General features: G+C 43.4%; 2 protein-coding genes across 3 annotated transcripts; one reads left to right on the forward strand and one right to left on the reverse strand.

Moving 5' to 3' along the window:
- Window positions 1–1,645: 1,645 nt before the first annotated feature.
- MFAP3 (microfibril associated protein 3) lies at window positions 1,646–11,938 on the reverse strand. Of its 2 annotated transcripts, XM_056502610.1 has the most exons (4): window positions 11,850–11,936; window positions 11,176–11,351; window positions 6,991–7,439; window positions 1,646–5,643 (listed from the first exon to the last, which is right to left on the reverse strand). In XM_056502610.1, exons 3-4 carry the CDS (start codon window positions 7,268–7,270, stop codon window positions 4,898–4,900), a joined length of 1,026 nt encoding a protein of 341 aa, XP_056358585.1. In that variant the 5' UTR covers window positions 7,271–7,439; window positions 11,176–11,351; window positions 11,850–11,936; the 3' UTR covers window positions 1,646–4,897. The 2 variants fall into 2 exon arrangements, with proteins under 2 accessions (XP_056358585.1, XP_056358586.1); XM_056502611.1 differs by lacking the exon at window positions 11,176–11,351 and having other exon boundaries at window positions 11,850–11,938.
- On the forward strand, window positions 11,893–21,442 carry FAM114A2 (family with sequence similarity 114 member A2). The gene is made up of 14 exons (XM_056502609.1): window positions 11,893–12,009; window positions 13,045–13,250; window positions 13,461–13,557; window positions 13,999–14,094; window positions 14,387–14,499; window positions 15,459–15,593; window positions 15,756–15,914; window positions 16,268–16,391; window positions 17,367–17,446; window positions 18,015–18,143; window positions 18,356–18,495; window positions 19,210–19,282; window positions 19,829–19,882; window positions 20,605–21,442. Exons 2-14 carry the CDS (start codon window positions 13,047–13,049, stop codon window positions 20,701–20,703), a joined length of 1,503 nt encoding a protein of 500 aa, XP_056358584.1. The 5' UTR covers window positions 11,893–12,009; window positions 13,045–13,046; the 3' UTR covers window positions 20,704–21,442.

The following is a 21,442-nucleotide window of genomic DNA, read 5'->3' on the forward strand; positions in this document are numbered from 1 at the left end:
CCATTTGCCTTGGATGCACTCTGTACAAACCTCTCCAGTGTCCAGTCCCAGAGCTCTGCCCTCGCAGCGCTCCCACAGCTCGCAGGGACCGCGGTGCTGCAGGCAGCTGAGATCCCAGGGATGCTCACCCCCTGCAGCACACTGCTCATTGCCATGCAGCAGCACCCCCAGGACAATGGAGTGTGGTGCAGATGGGTGGACACGTGGATGCATTCACATCCCCACTGACGGGAAGGTCCCCGAGCAGCCGTAACGCTCGAGTGTGCGGTTTGCGTTTGGGGCAACACAGGGTTTTTCTGCCTTTAAATAAATAAAAGACGTTCAGAGCAACTTGGGATAAAGCCATTCTAATCCTTTTATTCTTTCCAAAAGGAAAATGATTCCATATTCAGGGCACTGTGCAAACAATTAATTAGCCTAACGCCAGTGAAAGGCCTAATTGCTCAGTATTACTGTGCTCATTGGCAGCCAGGCATGACCAGAGAATAGGTACTGTTTTACCAGGGATAAAGAGCAACTCTCCAGCTTTTAGGGCTTTTTTGATATTTCAGCATCTAGCAGAACGATTTTTTTTTTTTTCTGAATGATGGTGTAATTCTCACTTCCACATGCAAAAAAGCTGGCAGTATTTGGAGACATCTGAATGAGCTGCTATCCAATTAAAAAAAGAGGAGAGGAAAGAGACTCAGCTGGTGTGAAATGACCTGGCTGAAGGGAAGTCGATAAAGCTGTAACTTGCCTGTTGAATGACTCCTTGGTGTCTCCAGCTGGACACTTCACTCACAGAAGTGCTGTAACATTAAGAAAAAAATGTATTTTTTAAGGTGTGCACCTAAAATTAAAGTACAGTCATCCTCAATGCAGCTCCCTTCTCAATGATCTGTTGTTACCAGATGGAAAAGTGCTCTAAATGGATGCAGATGAATTTGTTCACTGTGGACAGGCTCATGAGGGATCAGGTTACAGGAGCTTAAAAAAAATGAATTATTATCATTAATGCATCTCTCATAACAAGGAGATAGAAAGCAGATGCTGACTGAGTATTGACCTAGCCTGAGGAGTATGGGTCCAATAATTCTTCCTTTAGGCAGATGATTCTCATGGGAAAATTCCCAAATATTCAGCTGTAATGCTGAATCTGCCTTGTGCAGACTGGCAACCAGAGACTCTTCTTTAAAAGCAATGTGGGTGAATTCTTCTCCTATTCACCCCCATGCAAGGCACTACAGAAGGCTTTCCAGCAAGGTGGATTTTTGGTGTTTGTGGTGAGGTGAAAAGAAAAAGAAAGGTGCTTTCATTATAGAATAGTACCAGCATGTGAAAAAGGTATGAACAAGTAAAACGGATTCATGGTTGAAGGTCACACACACAATGTGAAACAAAGAAGTAAACAAGGACCTTCCTGAAACCATTTCAGGTCTGTACATGTTTGTATATGCAGCTGAGAACAATTAGCTGCTGAAGACTTTGAGACAAAAAAAGACAGATCCAAAGATGTCATAGCAGGAAAGGTCCTTCAGATGACTGAATATCCCAATAACCTCTGTCAGGCCGAGTGACAACATTCTGCTGAGCTCAATGCAGCTGCTGCATAACCTTGGAGAGACAGGCACTCCTCACTTGTAAAACAGAAAATTCCAGCAGAACAAGGTTTTTCTTTTCAATTTATTTTGCAAATCTACCAATTCATTTTATGAAAGTATGAAATCCTAGGTGGTTACATTAAACAGTTACATTACAATCCAGGTAGTACAAATAATCACTACAAAGTTAGTTTTAGGTACTCTTGGATAACAAGTAGATTTTGTATTTTTTAAAGTAAGTCATGAAGAAGTGTTAGAATAGCCTTGTGATTGTCAGAGACTTTAATTTAAAGCAAGGAAACCACTGTAGATTCTCCTCATCCTACAAAAAGTTAAGAGAGAAACACTTTCAATGTTAATGTTCAATTAGATTCATCAAAGACATTAAGTGCACACATTTACTTTCAGGGTAACAAGAATAGTTCACAAGTTGTTTGGAAACTGGTGTCAAATTTCATTCCCAGGAAATCACTTTTACCATTTAACATCACCATCGTCCTTGCTTTCACATGCATAAAAATCCTGTAAAATGCAGAGAGCTCCAAATCCTCTCTAATTGAATTCAGTGGGAGTAGGATCAGTTCCTACATTAAGAAGGTACTCCTGATATACTGAAATCCTGACAAAACATCCTCCTTCCCAGGAATGAAATTCATTTAAAGAACAAAATACTGTAGTAATTCAGGAAAACTCTCAGCTTTGTTATCCTGCAATTGACACTGAAATTGCATTTCTTAGGGCCTTCATGCATGGTCACTCCTTCTTCTCAACCAGCAATAGGATGTATGAAGACACCAGGTAACTGTGCTCAGTAAGAACTTGGAGCTACGTCAATAAAGTATGAAAATCAAAAAAGAGATCAAATCAGTCTTGAAACTGCTCTCCTGACACCCATCTGACACTTCCAGTGTCATCCTGCTGCCTGTAAGCTGCCACTTCTGATGTGACATCTGTCAATCATAACTGCTTCTTAGGAAGCAATTAAATAGTTTAGATTTTGTAGTGGCACCTCTCACTGTGTGTGCTTTAGGGGTAACACATCCCTAAGTTGCATTTCATGTAACAACAGAAGCAAGGAGAGCTGTTTACAGGGAAATAAGGCAGGTGCAGGTACATTCTACATTCTGGTGGTCTGTGGCACAAAGGAGATTGAAACAGATCTTTCTCTCTTGTAGCCTTCACCTCTTGCATCCTAAAGGTTGCAAACTCTCAAATCTCCCCTCACAAGTGCAACAAACCTGCAGAACCAATTGTAGCACAGAAGAGAAGCCAGCAGCTTCCTTCTTCTAAGAGAAATAAATATTTATCCACAGAGTATCTTTTAACACTGATAACCTCAAAAAATTAAAAGAAACCAGACAGGTTACACAAAACTATACAGACTTTTCACCTGGACATAAAGTGCCATCAAACTATGGAAGCAAAAAATGAAGTCACTGTTGAGGCAGCTACTCGAAGTGTGTACAGAAGGCTTTATTCCCCTGAAGCAGTCAGTTTGCTACAGCCTTGGAAATGGCACCAAGCTGGTGGGAATGTTACTGTAATAAAGGCCAGCAATTTCCTTCCTGACTAACACCACTCTTACCTGAGAGGCCAAAGGCAACTAGGGTGATTTAACTGGTGGCTGACTGCAGGAATTTCTCCAGAAGGTAGTTTAAAATGGTAAGAGATGCTGTCATTTCTGATATGGTAACTATAATTCCTTCAGCCCCTTCATTCTGAGCATGTATTACCACAGCCCCACCCTGCTATTACCACTGTGCCTGCTTGTTTTCCACCTCTACTCATGTAAATGTAATGTCATATCCTCTTAAGAATCCTGAGCAGCCCTCCAGAATCACTTATTCAACTGACATTTCTGTAATAATAAGGAAAGAAAAAAGAGTTGTGTGAAATTAAATGGCGCTCCTGTTGCCAAGTTGTTAAAATTATATGGCAATATGCTTCCAGTAGTTGTAAGAAATTAATATGTGGAGTGCTTACAAGCTTTACATCTACTAAATCTCAACAGGATATAAAATGCTATTTAAGTGATATAACTTACAAATGTTAAGGAGAAAAAAAAAAACAAAACAGCACCAAAGAGTGGAAGAAGAAAGTAGATTCTTGTCTGCACTCTGATTCCTGGAGGCTGGATCTCTACAGCTGAGGAAACCAGGTGGGAGATGCTTGGTGAAGCACTTCTGTGTGTACATGTATCAGTGTACATGTGTCAGAAGCTGCAGCTCTCCCTTCTGCCACCTCTGCAGCACACAAGGCTGGGCTCTGTCAGTGTCACTCCCCTCCTGCAAACAGCTCAGCCAGCCCCACACTCTCTCTGCCACTGCCTTCTGACAGGACCAGTCAGAGCAGAGCCACTCAGTGTCACTACTTTTCACCTGCTTTATTATAATGCTATTCAGGAAGATGTGCCTGAGACACCTGTCTGTAGATGATAAATTCATTTGTTAGCTTTGCCACTATGTGATTACTGTCATCCTTTTCTCACCACAACGTCACACACAATATAAAACTTTGGATTTTCTATAGTGAGTGAAACCAGCAAAATGAAAAGCCAGGCAGTGCCAGCAGTGCTGCACTGCTCCATTCTGTGGGACAGGACCAGGGTAAGGCGCTTTGGCAATCAGCACCAAGTTTAAGCAACAAGCTTTTAGAATACACACAAGTTTCCTGCAGATGCACAGAAAACTGAAACCTCCTGGTTGTTCTCTAAGCTGCTTTGAAACTACAACAATTCATTTAATCCAGCAGCAGATCCTGGCACTATTGTTTTCCTAAGTACAGTACATTTTGATAGCAACACAGAAGCACATGACACAAACCAGATTTGTTCAAGCTCACCGTGGTTCTGATGGGCTACAGACACCAAGAGGCAATTCAAAAAGAGCACAGAACTCAATTCATCAGGACAACAACACTGACTCAAAGGATTTTCAGCTCAACTTTGTGAAGAAAGAAGGAGCTCACAAAGGAAAAGTTCTTATTGCAAGGTGTACTGCTCAGCTTGGTCACTTCTCACACAGATCTGAAGTATTCAAAAGCTACCAAGGAGCCAAGGACAAAGAATTCTTATTTTGTAACTATTTTAAACATAGCAAGCCTGCTTTAGAAAGAGAAGCCCCCGCACAATATTCCAAAGGGCCTTTTCTAGCAGACTGGAATTGTTAAATCAACACTGACAGAAAATACACACTTCAGAACTAGCAATTTGGAAAACTCTTGTGCACGTGGGACTGAGGCAGCTTGTTTGCAGACCCTTTTCTCACAGCACCCTTGGCTCACCCCTTCCTTCACCGCTCCGCGGAGGGCCAGGCTCAGCAGGTGCCTTCCTCAGCAGGCACGGAGTGGCAGCTGCCGTGGGACACGGTGTCGATGCCGTGCCCGTGGCTCTGGGGGTGCACGGACACCTGCACGGCGATCTCCTGGCCCTGCTCGCTCAGGGAGCCATCGTCCGAGTCGGCGGCCGGCGAGTGGCTGCGCGTGACGGGGGCGCTGCCGGGGAAGAGCGCGGCCTGCGCCCCGCAGCCCGGGGGCTGCTTCTCCTCCCGGCCCGCCTCCTCGGGGTCCTCCACCCGCACGGCCTCGAAGATCTCCTCCATGAACGCCCTGCAGTTCAGGATCAGCGGCGGCAGCGGGATGCTCCTGGCGAGCTCCTCGATGTAGCGAGCAAACTCCATGGTCTTAAACTGAGTGACCTTGGCCAGCTCCAGCGTTTTGGCAGATGTGATGATGGGGATGCGCTTGGCTATCTCGAAAGCCTTCTGCAGCTTCTCAGCCCCCTCCGTCCGGAAGAACTCGTTGATGGCCTTCTCCGTTTTGCGGAGGTGGCTGCTCATCATGCACAGGCGGGTGATGTTCAAAATCAGGGTGATGGCAAAGGCAACGAGGCACACAATCATGTAGTAGATGCTCATGTCCCCTGAGGTGAACACAACCCTCAGGGTGACTGTGTAGTACAAGGTCTTGTTGTGATTAATGCCTGCACACGTGTACCGGCCCCGGTCAGCAAAGCTGACCTTTGTGATGTTGAGGGAGTTATCAGCAATCCGCCACCGGTCACCTGCAGAGGGGTTAGAAATAACCAGAGCTCATGAAACAAAAATCCCAGGGTAAACATCAACAGGAGCCAAAGCAGTGAGCAGCCCAGTTCTAGCATAGTACCAGTACTCCAAGGACTGAAATGACTGAAATGTCCTTTTCATGCTTGACACAGAAAGCCACAACCCACTTACCCATGCTACTGCTTAATGGTGAATTATTCTGCATGCTTGCTACACTACTTTTACTTCCTTCTCTCATCTGCACATTCCAGTGTGCTTCAGGCCTGCTGGTTCTTTCTGACAGGGATCCTAATTCTTAACTAGGGCTTCTCACCTTATGTTAAAAGACTGTCCTCTATAAAGTCTAACTTTCCATACGTTCAGAGTCAAAAGTCAAGTGACCCATGAAAAAGATCAGTCTGTAAATGGCTCTGTTGGCAAAAGAACCCAGAATTTTCTTGAGATGGTTTTCTGCTGAGCATGCAGTGCTGACATGCACAACCCAAGTAAAAAGAAATCAATACAAGAAGTTTTATACAGCATTTGCTGTGCATTTATAACTTAGAGAGAAAACTGTTTTCATAACTCATTTCTTCTAATTACTCTGCTTTGAACTGTTTTCATAACTTATTCTTCTAATTACTCTACTTTGAACTAATCTCCAGATGGCATTATAACTACAAAAAGGTTACTGAATACTTAAGGCAGAAAGATGGCCTCCAACAAGATCCTATCAATTAGTTCAACGACCTTCATTAATACTAATAGACAAAAACATGCATCCCTAAAACATTTTTAAATTAAAAACTGCAGAGATAAAACTATAAGAGCCAATGGCTAGGAAAATATATTCCCCTTCAGTTCAAAAGGGTTAAATAGCATGAATTCTATCATTGGCCACTACATATTGTATTACTTTCCACAGTCTCATTGGTGCATAAACTAAAAAATAAATGTAGCAATTATGTTTGAAAACATATCCTGTAACAAAATTAAAGCACCAACTGCCAGCTTAAAAGGTCACAAGCTGTAGAGAATTGTGTTTAATTAATGCATTTCAAAAAATATAATTTAAAACAGAGCAACAATAATAAAACTATCAGTCAAATGATGAAGATTCATTTCTTCTGTATGGACTAGTGAGATGACTCTTGACTCTGTGGGGCACCAAAGCAGGATGGATGGGCTGGAACAGAAGTAATCAGGTGTAATTCCAAGCAACATTTCAGAGGGCAAAGGACTTTGTTTTGCTTTCTCCTTATCTCCCAATTGTAAAAATGGGAGGATAGGAGGAGAAAATTATAATAAAGTCCCAGGGGCTTTCCAATACTACTTAAAAGGGGATAGAAAACGGCAGGAAAACTCACCTTCATCTTTCTGTTCAAGCAGGTGTCCTCTGGAGTTATACCAAAGGATATGTTCATATTGGCTGATGTTCAGTTTACATTCAATTAAAATACTGGTCCCCTCTTTGGCTATGATATCATGGTGTGCTGGAGAACTTATTAAAGCTTGAGACACTGCATGAAGTGATGCATTGAAAGACTCAAAAGCAACTGTCCTGTTAAAGGCTACATTTTCCACTGTGAATCCAACTGACAGATCAGCACTAACAGTCAAAATTAACAGGCAATAGCTGAGCTTCATGGAAAGCTAGTGAAAATTCTTCTTTCATTTAATTTGGAGAAATGAGGTCATATGATATTAAGCTGTCTGTATTGCTCTGAGATAGGAGAGGAGATCTTGATTTGTTCTGTGATGGAAAATGTCTGGGATCCAAATGCACTTTCAGGACCATTAATATTTGAAGTGGAAACTGGAAGTAAAACAGAAAAAAAAAAAAAAGGCAATAAGTTTATTAATGACAGCAAGGTTACCATGTATTCAAATTTAATTTCCAGTAAACAGATTTTGATTAGCATAATACAAACTGTCAGCTGAGAGGTTCCAAATCAGAGCTTTGCTCAGAACATAGTAATAAAATGAGGGTAAGAAGGCATTAGCACAACTTCAAGTCCACTAGATGTTCATCTTCCCAACCAAATAAATAATCTCTTGAACAATAATCATTAAGGGGAAAAAGGTTTTGCAAAAAGAACAAATTGTTCAGACTACTCGAAATGCACAATTATCTTTAAAAGTGGATTCTTCATTTGTTACCAGAAAAAAAGTGCTTTCTTAATAGAGGAAGAAAAGAGAGAAAGAGGATGTAATTTCTGCCTCCCTCTCCACCAATATCAAAGTGCTTTTAAGCCCTGGTTCTCTAAAGTGAGTCTTTCATTTACCATCCAGAGAAAAACCAAAAGCACACACATACATATCTGATTTTTAGCACTCACATCTACTTACTTTATTTTAGGGGCAGAATTGGTATTAGATGTCTAAATACTATATAATATGATTTAATTACTTGGGAAAAGTCTCCTGGTTGTTATCTACAGCCAGAAGAAAAGGTCCCTTTCTGAACATCAGGACAATGATATCTACATGTATTTCCTTTTTTGCAATATCTCTTGTTGCTCCTGCATTTTCTAAGTCAACTTCCTATTATTCTTGCTTGTTTTACAATGAGCTCCTGTGGAAAATCTTTTAGTTTATGCCACTTCTTCTCAGCAGTTGTATATTCTTCATTGGCTTCTCTACCCAAACTTCATAGCAATGTGAAAAATTGTTTTGTCTAGGGACAGATACTCTTCAAATTAATGTGCACAAAAGATATTTTAAGACATTAGGATACAGCCTTTAATTTTCTGTCTTTTGCACACAAGCCAGAATAGAACCAACTTGTAACAAAATGAGATGACACTGATAAGAGACAATCTGTAATCAATTTTCCTGGAAGCCTTAAAAAAAAATTTCTAATCCAATATGTGTTCCCTGAAGCTATGATTTCATCTAGACTACTCCAGTGCCTTAAAACACCATTTACAAAGTATAGAAGCTATAAGCTCAAATGTTATCCTAAAAAATATCTCACTTCATACCACTGACTGTGTGACTTCAAATTTATCATCTTTTCTTCTACAAATAACAGATGCTAGTGGAAGGGAATTTCATAAATAACACAAAGGGACCCATTTACTTAATAAATAATGTAGACACTTTTCATCCTTCTTAAATTACCAATTAACACTATCTAAAGCACTTCTGAAAAATAATGTAACATGCATAAAAACAGGTGATTTCTAGTAATTGTCTTTCATCAGAGACAAACTAAGCATATTCAAAAGGGGGAATTCTGCTGACACTATCCAGACTGGGAATTTTTTCAGTGAAAGTTAATTTTTCGAAGGTCAAATCAGATTCCAGACTTGACATCTGATGAGAAATGTGTTATCTGACCCATTTCCATTTCTGCTGTGGCTATTGCCAAGACCAGTTTAACAAAGAAGGCAAAGAAGACAGCTGTGTCCAACTCTCCTTCAAGCTTGACTAACCAACCCACTCACTGAATCCTGCAAGAGAAACTGGAAAACAGGCTCCCTACTTGTTTCTCTGTAAACAGCAATCCCTTCATCTGCCTTCTTCTTCTTCTTTTTTTTAATCATTGGCCCCACTCTGTTTTCTATCACGCCTCTTGTCCTTTCATTTAAGATGAGACTAGTGCAGAGAACTCAATTATACCATTGTGTTGGAGAAGCTACTTTCCCACAGCTAAACAGTTAAAATCATTACCAAAGCCTCTTTCATTGCTGTTTTTCACCAGCTGCACTTTAGGGAAAGTGTTACTGAGTCCTGCTGCCTCTGAAGAAGAGCATCCCATCCACAGAAACAGCATAGGTCTGAAAAAAAAAATTACTATGGCTGCTCTTGATCAACAACTATTCTTCTGTTTGAGAGTTTTAACCTTCCATTTTTAGACCCCTGGTATTTTCAGAGTGTTTCAGAGCCTGCAAAAAGCTGTTGACACTGACCTGCTTGCTTTGGCAACATTATGCAGACACACACACAGACAGGCTGTGGACTGGCAGTGGTTTGTGGACCACTGACATTTGGGCTGCTTTAAAGGTCTGTCACAGCTTGTGGTGGCAAGTGAGGTGCTGTGGTTCCAGACCTCCAGCTGACATCACACCATGATCCAGCTGCCTTCAGCAGCTGCACTTCTGCATCCATCAGACTTGACTTCACAGGGCCTGATTCAGTTAAAACTGACAACAGTTCTGCAGCAAACACAAACCCTCATCTTCACCCTTGAATCACAGGCACATAATAACTTCCAGTCTTCTAAAACAATAACCTCCCAACTGATACTTTAGATTTATTAGAGAATAATCCCAGAGCCTCTTGTACTTTGCCTGTGCTATTGTAATTTTAAATTATTAAATTTGAATTGTTAAGGCTTCCAAGCGTCTGTGACGTTTCTCCTAAATGACATTAGGACTCTCACTCATTTATTTAACACAAGAAATACTCAGCAACATTTTCCCTCATAAGAATAATTATCTTCAGTAATTGCATATGCTCTCCACTATACTTGCACCAAGCCTGCATAATGCATAAACCATTGGTGATGGGTCATTTAATTTTACTATTAAATTCTTCGAGGTCTGATTTATTAGAAATTGTTTGTCTTTTGGAAAAGCCATTATTGCTAAGCAGACAATGATCTCTCACTGCCGAGTGCTGGGAACAATAAAATGATTTGCAAAATCCATATTCTTCATCCATTGCACTTATGCAAAACAGCTGCTGCAGCTGATAAAGGACCCAAAAAGGGTAAAGCGTGATCAGTGCCAACATCCCAATTCTTCAACAAAGTGTTAAGCTCAATCAAGATGAAATGTGCCAGAATAGAAAGTGGCTATTTTACAACTGAACCTGAAGCTGAGCTCAACACATTTAACCTTTATTAAACCATAAGTTGTAACAACAAATAGCAGTGGAAAGATAAAAATCTGTGATGCATGTGCTTGTATGAGTCATCCTTGGCTCCTACCCTGAAGAAGTGTATTTGTGTCTAACTCAGAGCACTCTAAGTAGTCCCACCGAGGTCAGTGCAAGCACTGATAGTACTTAAAATTACACACATTTATATGGCACTGCAAAATTGGGGCCCAAGAGGTTGCAAGTTATATGGTTTTACATTCACTGCTTTTAACATCACTTCATACCTGGAGTAGCGTGAGGCAATAAACTGAGACACACCTGACAGAGCACAGGCTGCTGATGTCTTGCAGAAATACCATTTGCAAGCCCCCTCTGACCCTCTGTCAAAGCAGGGAGATGCATTTGGCAGAGCCCTGCAGACAGGAACTCTTGGGAAGTTTTGAACACAGAGAGCATGGCCTTGACAAGAACCATTCTGAAAGCTCTGCAGGGGAATGGCAGAACCAACAGCCCAAAACCCATTGAAAGGGGCAAATCCACAGCATGCCAGGCCCGCTGCCTGAGGCTGCCTGGCAGGACACGGTGTCTGCTGTGCTCATCCCTTGGCTGCCTGGCACCTGTCACGGGATAACTCGCCACGACGCGGCACCGGCTGTGCACCAAAACAGGCTTTTCTTGCCCTGTCAGCTAAAAACCATCAGGCACAAAGTTTCACTTAACGTTACCCTGTCCTCAGAGCCCGGGAATGCTCCAGGTTCGCTTGTGGAAAAGCGCCGGTCCCGCCGCGCTGGTGGTGGCAGTGGGACACACGATACACGACACGGCCACACCGAGGGCACCGGGCCACGGGCGGGTGTCACTGGGCCATGACGTCATGCCAGACACAAACACACCCGATATTCTGCGTTGGAAGAAAAGCACCAGGATCAGCCAGTCCAACTGCCGGCCCTGCCAGCTCACCCCAACAACCCCACCCCGCGCCGGGGAGCGCTGTCCAAACGCCCCTGCAGCTCCGGCGGCCTCGGGCCGTGCCCATTCCTTGGGGGGCCTGGGAAGAACCTTTCCCAAAATCCAACCTAATCCCGCCTGGCACAGCTCCAGCCGTTCCCTGTTACACACAGCAGAGCTCGGAGCTGCCCCTCAGGAAGAGCTGCAGACCCCGACGAGCTGTGCCCTCAGTCTCCGTTCTCCAGCCTGAGCGCACCAAGTGACCCCAACCGCTCCTCATGCGGCTTCCCCTCGAGGCCCCCACCACCTTCGCTGCCCCCAGACCCGTCCCTATTGCCCCTATTTCAACGCCAAAACAGCGAGGCGGGACATCGGCCCGCGGCCTCCCCCTCTGCCGCTGCCCCCCAACCCCGACCGTGCCAGGTGAACCCGGCGGTGCCGCCGCTCTCACCGAGACGAGGGTTCCGGGCCCGGCCCAGAGCTCCGCCGCCGCCGCCCGGACGCGCTTCCCCGAGCTGAGGCCGCTTCCGGGGCAGCGCCGGGGCCGCTCTGCGCCGGCCTCGCTGCTCTCGGTCCGCCCGGAGCCGCGGGGGCCGCGCCGACCGCCGGCGGTGAGGGGGGCGCGGGGCCGGGGGCTGTGCGGGTGCGGCGAGCCCCGCGGGGGGACGCGGCTGCGGGGCAGGCGGCACCGTGGGCCGTGCTGTGGGCACCTGGTGCGGCAGGAGCCCCACGGGGAGCTCTGGGGAACTCGGGGTGCCGTATGGGGCAGCCCCTTGTGGGTTATGGGATTTTGGGGTTCTCCCGGGGAAGCGGGGAGGCCTGCAGGGCTGCGGGGTAGGGAGGGTGTCCGGGGTCGCAGTGGAGGGTCCTGGGCAGATGGGGTGGCGGTCCCCAGCCCGCACCCGGAGCTGTCGCTTTCCTTCGCTTTCCGTCGCTTCCCCGTTGGTGTGGAAGTTGTGGGGCAGCTGCCCCGATCGCATCAGTGATCGCCGGCCGGGGCCACATTGTCACCCCGGTGTGCTCGGGGCCCTGCGGGTCTCGGCCTGGCCCTGCCGGTCACTGCCCTGCCGGGGGAGGCCGGGCGGTGACAGCAGGGCCCGAGAGCAGCTGACAGCCCCCACATCATCCCATCCCCGATCCGCCCTGCTGGGGATGCTCACTGGGGATGTGGCAGCTGGAGCTCATCGCAGCTCTTGTCCTGCAGTGCTCACCCCCAAGGACAGAAGTGACCCAGTCGCTGCCTCCCTGCCTGCTCATCTCTGACAGCTGTCCCTTACACTCCTCAAACCAGCTATCCCAAGCGATTTGTTTTCACTTTTATTTTGGTGGAACATGTAATAGGTGTAATTATCTGAGGCTCTTTTGTACCTTCATTTGTTTTTCAGAGTTAGCAAACTGTTTTTTTTTTTTTTTTCCTGTGGAGAGGGTGTGTCACATAGATAAAGCCACGTGTCCCTGTGGGACTTTAAACTTCCAAGTATGACATTTCTTTGAGTCAGAAATAATTTGGTGTACACACATGTGGGTACGTGTGGCAATATTGTTGTGTTTAATTATTTAAAACACCAAGGTAATGCTCTTGAACTGATGTCAAAGTGCGACAGAGTGATTATTTTACTTGCTTTGCTTTCTACGGATATTTACAGTCATGTCTGAGGAAGACAGTGGTGAAAATCTGAAAGATGAAACCTCTTACGAAGCTGAAAATGAACAGAAGACAGAGGAACTTGGCTGCTCTGAGAGCAGTGAAGGGAGAGAACAAGCGACTGTGCCTGTGACTCGGAAAAGACCTGAACCCAAGCCCCCAAGCCAGCCTGCTGCCACAGAAAAGCCTGCAGCTGAAACCTCCAAGGTAGGTTCCTGTGCTTGCTAGGAAAGAGTGACTTCACATTTCGTGGCTTTGAGCACAGGAGAGCTCTGAGCATAAGCCCCACTCCTTTCTGAAAATTCACTGTGCTGTTCTCTGAAATGAAAAAGCTGCACAAAAATCACGTCACAGACTGCTTGTGTTCCTTTCCTCACCTTAATGCCTGCATCAATCTTCTGTTTTTCTTCATTAAAGGTCTCAGATCCTCCTGCAGTTCAGACAGGGTGGGGCTACTGGGGAAGCTGGGGGAAATCTCTTCTGTCAACTGCATCTGCTACCGTAGCTACTGTAGGTAAGGCTCTTTCTGGTATTTGATAAATATTTTAATCATGTTTTGTGTCTCAAGCTGGTGCTTTAGCACTTGTTTCTAGAGAAGGGGATTTTAGTTATAGTGGCCACTATTGGAAAAATGTCGAGGGAATTGTTCAAGTAATGGGAAAAGCTTGTACCAAAAGGTACAGTGATATTAAGGAGATATGCACAGACAGAATTACTTTCAAGTTTTTAAGGTGATTGTGTAATTTTCACCTGGTATTTTAAAGTAGTATTCTGCCAATATTTATAACTTTATTTAAAGGCTAAGATGAAACCTTGGTTCATTACATTGGTAGGTGAGGTGGATAGAAGGAGGTTTTAGTGCTTGTTAAACTGTTTTGAACAGAAGGAATCTGGAATAATAAAAAAGAATATGCAGCTCTTATCCTATTTTTCTTCTGATTTCTGTCTTCTCTAGGTCAAGGTATTTCCAATGTCATAGAAAAAGCAGAAACAACTCTTGGGATCCCCAGTCCTAGTGAAATCTCAACAGAGTCTAAAGATGCTACAAGAGGTCAGTTTTGTACTGCATAAAAACAACTCTGGAAGATTTTTCATAACATAATGAGCCCCAAAATAACATCGTTTTACTGTGCACCTTGCACCTTGAGACTGATAATAAAATCATTAAAATTATATTCACTTGCTTAGTTCTGTTAGCTCTGAAAAGTAGAGAGGAAAATAATCTGAATTGTAGGCTTGCTCCTAGCTGATATTTGGTGTCTGTTGATTTTCTCTACTCTGTGGCTGACAGAATCTTTTGTTTTTTTGAAATCAGGAAGTTAATTTTGTGCCTTCTAATGCAGGAAGTGAGAATCCTTCTGCCAGCAACGGTGATGCAGCTGATGATGGCAGCTCCTTCCCTATTGCTGGGGCTCTTGAAGTTTTATCAACCATCTCTACTGCTGTCCAAAGCACAGTGAGTGAGTTGGGAATGCAGGACAAAATGGGTTTAAAAGGGAGCTTTGGGGTTTTGGCCTTTCATCTGAAATGTGTGAGAGGGAACTTAATTTTGACATTTGTGGGATGCATGGTGATAAACTCTTCCAACCTTCTGACAACCCTTATCCTGGGCCTTGCTTCTAACTGGCACCTAATATGAAAGATGTCATGAAGTTTGATAGTTCTGTATTGAATGTTGGTACATAAGAAAAAAATCCTAACAGTGATTGTGCAGAGTGTGCATTTCTGTGCATGTCACTCTGTACTCTGTCATCTCTGCCTTTCCTTTGGAGTAGTCAGCTAAATGCAGGGTCAGATTCATTCCTGCAGTATTTCCACTGATTTCCACAGAGCTAGAGATGAAATCCATTCTCCTCTTCAAAAACATATGTGAAACTGGCCCAATTGGCTTGGAAATCAGCTTGCTCCTGTGACCATGAGAAATGCACTTCAAAGGAAGCCATTACCCTTAGAAACTGCTTTTGTGATCTGCTGTCTTGTCAGTTTTCCTGGGAATCTGAAAGAGCTGCAGATGGAAAGCTGGCTTCTATTTCTGCTTTTAAGGCTCAAACAGAAGTTAGCAGACAAAATCCACAGGTCTGGTGTTTTCTGATTGTAAGGATGAGAACTGAATACTGTAATGTGCTGAGAACCAGCTTGTTCACAAACTAAAAGAAAAAGTATTTCTCATCAGATTGCTGCAGCTGTCTGGGTGCTGTAATAAGCTGTTGGGTGATAATGTGTTGTGGCTCTTTCCATCTCCTGCTGCTCTCTTTGTGATGATTAGGGTTGAATCTTAGGGTGACAAGGACCAATTTGGCTTTTATGTGAGTACCCAGCGTAAGATTGCTGATAAAACCCTCCCAATTAAATTTCTTCCAGTGTGTAATCTTCTCTAAGTTTTATGTGCTGTCTTTATCCAAATCTGATTCCTAGGGTAAAAGTGTTATTAGTGGAGGTCTGGATGCCTTGGAATTCATCGGGAAAAAGACAATGGATGTAATAGCTGAGGGAGACCCTGGATTCAAAAAAACAAAGGGCCTAATAAACAGAACCTCTACGTTATCTCAGGTACAGCAGTTCCCTCTCAGCACCTCATTGGTTTCTCTCATCTCTTCTCCCTTCTTTTGTCCTGTCATTAAGCAACCGTTTTTGCTATTGTGCCTAAAACCTTCTCCTTCTGTATTCTTTATCTCCTGGCACTGTCACGAGGCCTCTGCTTTTCTTTTTCAGGTCTTACGAGAGGCAAAGGAGAAAGAAGAGCAGCAGACAGCTACCGAGGTTACCATGGCTACTGAGAAGAAAGCCCATTATGGGTTACTGTTTGATGAGTTTCAGGGTCTTTCGCATCTGGAGGCCTTAGAGATGCTTTCCAGAGAGAGTGAATCAAAGGTAATGGCCTTGAGCATTTTGCTTTCTATTTTGAGTTCAGCTGAGCAGAGGGAAAAAGATTAGAAATATATGTATATACATGTAAAATCAAGTGCTCAGAACTTGCTGTAAAACAATTACAGAACTTCACTTTGATCTTTTCATTAGGATCTGGTGTTTACCTTGGGAGCAGTTTGTCCTGCCCTCAGCTCCTAAAGCCATTCCCTTTACCCCAGCTAGCCTCAGTTCCTGCAGGTCTCCAACTTTTCACGAGTTACTGTCCTCACACCCACTGGTTTCTACCTTGGCCTGCATTTTCCATCCTGTTGGATGGATTTATTGATTCTCTCTTTGGCTGTGCTGCCCCTAACCAGGTGAAAGCAGTTCTGAATGCCCTCTCTGGAGAGCAGTTGGACACACTTAAGGAGGAAATGGAACAACTCAAAGAAGCATTTTCTTTGCCTGAATTCTTTGAAGAAGAAGAGGAGGAAAAGAAGGGTAAGAAAGCCCCAGGTTCTGATAAGAGAAGCTGGTCCTCAGTGCAGAACCAGCCAGCCCTGATCAGTAGCAATGGGCATGATGCTAAATTTAAGTTATTCTTTAGCTGGATGTTTAATCCTAAAGCCATCTCTGTCCCAGGGGCATGACAGATAGCAGCACCCTTCATCTCTGAGAAGCTGTGCAGCTAATTGTGTAGCAGGAATGATTTCTTGCCAGAGCAGGGTTAGAGCTGTTTGACTCATGGGCAGTTCATGTAACTGACCCTGAGCCAAGATGCTAATTCAGAGAGAAAGTGGGTTTCCTTGACCAGGAAGGGAAAACTCTGAACAGAGTTGTCCAACATGTGGGAGAGCAAAAAGCCTTTTTATTTGTTTTTTAAATGAGAGTTAGCCACACAGAGCAAAAGATTCAGAGGTACCTTTGCACACAAGAGCCCTGATTCTTGAGAATTACATGGATTTAAATGTAAATTTCTTGCATTGCTTTTACCTAAATGCTCATCAGGGAGGGCTTACACACCTGCACTTGCTATCATTCAACATTTAATGCATCTTTTATATTTGCACATAATGGATCTCACATCTGCTGTGCCATATATAATAGGAGAACCATAGGCTCTAAGTGATATTTCAGACTCTCCAAGGTGATGTGCAAGTTAGTGTGTTATAAAAGGCTGCCTGTAAAAAAAAAAAAAAAAAAAAAAAAAAAAAAAAAGAGTTACCTTAGCTACAAAACCAGAATTGAGAGAGCAAGAACTAACCTTCAGGCACTGATGTCTCCACCTTTGCAGAGCTTACCTTAGAAATTGTGTTTGAAAGGACTGGGTTTGATGCGTTTCTGCCTGAGGTAATGATTCAAAGAGAAAGAAAGGAAACAGTTGACAGACTTGTGCAGAACTAGTTGTGCATTGAAGTACTGCTTATTCCTGAACCTATCCTTTGTGTGGATTCTTTAACCTTTCCTGTCCTTTAGGAGATGAGGAGTTCACAAAAGAAGTGACAGAGTTGTTTTCAGAACTGCACATCTCCTCCACACCAGACAAAGTGATCACGGTGAGTTATTTTCCATATTCTAAAAGCTGGAGAGTTTCCTCACAGGAAGGGCTTCTCTTCACCTGTTTTGCTTGTGAAAATATCAAATGCACAAAAACAAGCCATATTTTAGATCTTTTGGCAATGGTAGGCAAAGGAGATGGGCCTTTTACTATATGGGGCAGAATCATGTGAGCCTTTGGCCACCACAGTGAAAAAATCTACTGTCATGAACTTCAGGCCTCCTCTTGGTACAGAGCACTTGGTTTTACTGTGTTCAGGAGCTGGTATGAGGAAGAAGCATCTTTTTTGCCATTATTTCACTACCCTTCAGATCCACCAAGTGGCAGCAGCATTCTGCAGGCATGTTTTTAAAGCAGTCTGATAGTTTGGTCTTGTTGGTAAACTCCAGCCCCTGGTGCTAGAGAAACGACTGCCCTCAACTACATCAGTGCAGCCAAACTTCTGCAAAATCCTGAAGGCACTGGGATCATTCTGCTTCTTTCTTCTGGAGAGATCCAATATTCCATTGTCTTGTGCAGGAGGGCTTCCTTCCAGTCATTAAATATCATGGCACATCTTGCTACAGGTGAGGACATCTGCTCATGAGTGGATAGCACGATTCAACAGCAGTCTTCCTAAAGAAGAAAAAGAAAGTGAAGAAAATCAAGAAGTAGAATCCAGAGATGGTGACCAGGATGCTAAGAAATCAGTGGAGGTAACTGAGTAATCAAGGAAAAGAATATCTGCCTGCAATGTGTTTATCTGGCTGCTGAGTTATAGTTGTGACTCACAGAGTTTATGGGTTTCTATTCGTGTGGGTTCTGAGGTCTGAAAAGGCAGTGATAGCATGTTGTGTGATTGACTTGTTTTAAATAATAAAAGCTGCTAGTTTTTGTGTTGTATGCAGAATTTTTGTCACTCTTGCAGGATATTCATGCATTTGCCATAAGAAGCCTGGCAGAACTGACAGCCTGCTCCATTGAAATGTTTCACAAAACTGCAGCTTTATTTCTCTATGGTCAGAAAGAGGAGGTGACAGCCACAGACAGAGCCAAGTCTCTTTCACAGTGAGTGCATCTCTCAGTAAATGGATAGCATATAATTACTTATTAAACTGTCTGATAATTCATTGGAAATCCATGCAATGCAGGGCTCTTGAATTCTGCACAGGTGTTTAAATTTGGGAATTGGGCAAATTTGTGATAGGTGGCATCATTCTCTTCCAACAGAACTCAGCTGTCTCTTTCCAGCTTAAAGACATTTCTTGATAAGAAAGAAGAAACCCTTCTTGAAGGCTTTGTGTAGCCTAGAAGGATATTTCCCTTAAGCTTATGCTAGTCAGTAGGCAGAGGATGAAAACATGACAAAACAGTTGTACAAAAATGATTCCTGATTACCTCTTTGTTAATCATTTAGTGTGCTTGGTACTTGAGATGGCAGAATTACTGCACAGGAGACACTTGGCATGTGTCTGAAATGTGCAGTACTTTCTGATTCAGAAAATGACACTTGCCAGTAAAAAAAGGCAAGTTAGTACTGTTCCTTCTGGAATGGATGTGTCCTCTGAGTGCTCTTTAAAATCTTCTGCTTTAATTATTTATTTTCTCATCTTTCCCCTCTCTATTTTATTTGGGAAACTTCATACACTGTTTATATAAATTTTGGTTTAATTTAACTTAATAAGCATAGAAACAGGGCATTTATGTTTTAGAGGAATGCTGGAAGAAATTTCATCTTGAGGACTGTGTTTGCTTCACTGTTTTCCCTGTCTTGTTCCACAGACTGACGATCATGCTGTGTAAAGAACTGTCAGCTTTCTCTAAAGAGTTCACAACATGCTTAACGACTGTAGGGGTAAGAGTTACACCACAGTTCTTAGGAATGAGATGTGGTTATTTGATGACAGCCTTGGGATCTTTGCCAGAAACTGATTTTTGGTTTTGCATGTTTACATATGCAGTTTTTAACTTGGGAACTGATCTTCTAGGCCAGGGTTCCTCAAACTGTGGCATCTGAGCTTTCTGGAGCCTGGTACAGAGTGGGGGGTGGGAATTGATGCTCACACTGCTAAGGAGACAGAGGCAGATAAACTTTGGGAGCCTCTTGTGGATTTTCCAAAGCACTTGGGTGTTCCTGGAGATGATACCATCATCTCTGGATTCTCCGCTTGTCCCCAGTTCATTTGAAGATGTGATGTGTATTCATACCCGACCTGTGCTGGGCACATGCAGGTTCTTTTGTTCTTATTTGCATGCTGCAAAGCTGCTAAGCTTGTGGCTTAGCTTTCCTCTAGTTAAGGGAGCAGTGGTGGTTTTAAACTTACTGAGGGTTTAGCTTTATCTTGCTTCAAGAAATGTGATCATATTTTCAATCAGGATAATATATGTCTGATCTCTGCAGGTCAAAGAGAAAGCAGATGTGCTTAATCCCTTAATCACTGGAGTGTTTTTGGAGGTCAGTTGTGCTAATGTTAAAACTTTAAGCTAATGCTTTAAAAATAGATGTACTGGTTCTTCCTACTTTAGGACCCTTATGCATGCCAAGTTCTCTAACCCATGGTCTAAAATTGTGCTTACCTGCCTAATAACATGAAGGCTTTGATAAATGTCTGTAGATTTGCACAGGATGTGAGGAGTGAGTGTCAGCTCACAGTTATGATGGATCAGGTGACACAGATTAATTTCAGCAGCCTGGATTTTTAGAATTCAAATGTCCAAAGTTAAACCTTAGAATAAGTTCAGAAATTAGCATGCAAGAATCCCAGCACTTCCTTACTGTTAAGTTGGTTCTCAAGCTTGCAGAGCTCTGAGGTAGCTCTGTGGTAGGAAAGGGTTATTTATGTTCATGTGTTCTTCCTTCTTGCTACAGCATGCTCTGCTTCTCTTAGAAATAAACACTTTTCTTCTCTTACTGAGAAGAGTATCCTGCATTTGGATTGGAACTGATCTTGTTTGGCAGTCTTTAAGCCATTTGCTTTTTTTGCCTACTGGCATAAAGCCCCTCAAAAACTTGACATAAAATTGATTTCTAGAATGAAGCCTTTAAAATCCAGCAAGCACTAGGCTTCTGGTTTTTTTCTGTGCAATAATCAATGCTGTTTGAAATGAGTATGTGGTGAGCAAAGCTGATTGGTAGTGTAGCTATTCATGTGTGTATTTTGATTTTTGTTTTCACAGGCTTCAAACAGTGCTTCCTATATCCAAGATGCCTTCCAGCTCTTGCTGCCTGTACTGCAGATCTCTCTTATTGAGGCTAGAACGGAACTATCACAGTAATAAAAATCCTTCTAATTAAGAACTTTCTGACCTTCCCACTTCGTAGTTTCCGTGCTGGAGAATGATGTAATGGCTCTTATTAAAGGGAAAAAGATGAACTCTGCTCACTGCTGCTGCAAGAATGGTGATTAAGTGCAGTCTGGCAATGACAGCTCTTACAGCACACTGAGAGATGTGATTAGCATAGTCCAGGCTGGTGGACAACGTGACAGACTTAAAGTGCAGATTGCTCCTCTGTTTCATGGACTGTCTGTGTCTTTTCACTGAAATCTCTCTGCTGTATGTGTTAACAAGCTCTTTGTGTTCACAGTCCTGAGAGCTTCTCCTGTGCTGAAGAGAGGAGTAGCAGCTGGCTAGTTAGAGTTAGCTAAAATCATGGTGTGATTTTTAAGTCAGACGTAATTGGGTTCCTGATAGCTCTGCCTTCGTGTTGAAGTGAATATTGGATAGGAGGTGCAAGAAAAGGCAAATTTTTGTGATTATGAACGTTGCAGTTCCTAGACTGGGCAGAATAGAGCAGAGAGGATTCCTGATCAAGCTGTTGTTGCTGAAGAGAAGCTCAGCTTCCTGAAGATGTCTGTACTGACTCAGGGATGTGGGACAGGGACTCTCACCAGGGGGCTGTTTCTCATTCTTTCACACTGTGCTTGCTTCAGCACAAGCTGGGAAAATGCTGATCTGGCCCTGAGAATGCAGGTACTTGGCTTTATAGCAATAAATGAGAGCTGACTAAAAGGGA

Source organism: Oenanthe melanoleuca, chromosome 13, assembly GCF_029582105.1.
Source record: "Oenanthe melanoleuca isolate GR-GAL-2019-014 chromosome 13, OMel1.0, whole genome shotgun sequence".
Classification (NCBI taxonomy): domain Eukaryota; kingdom Metazoa; phylum Chordata; class Aves; order Passeriformes; family Muscicapidae; genus Oenanthe; species Oenanthe melanoleuca.

Bases quoted from the DNA above. Each gene is read 5' to 3' on its own strand.
- MFAP3 (XM_056502611.1), bottom strand. From the start codon at position 7,270: ATGAAGCTCAGCTATTGCCTGTTAATTTTGACTGTTAGTGCTGATCTG. The intron at 5,644-6,990 runs GTGAGTTTTCCT...ACCCCTCTGCAG, and splicing joins GCTTGAACAGAAAGATGAAG to GTGACCGGTGGCGGATTGCT.
- FAM114A2 (XM_056502609.1), top strand. From the start codon at position 13,047: ATGTCTGAGGAAGACAGTGGTGAAAATCTGAAAGATGAAACCTCTTAC. The intron at 13,558-13,998 runs GTAAGGCTCTTT...TGTCTTCTCTAG, and splicing joins TGCTACCGTAGCTACTGTAG to GTCAAGGTATTTCCAATGTC. The intron at 15,915-16,267 runs GTAATGGCCTTG...GCCCCTAACCAG, and splicing joins CCAGAGAGAGTGAATCAAAG to GTGAAAGCAGTTCTGAATGC.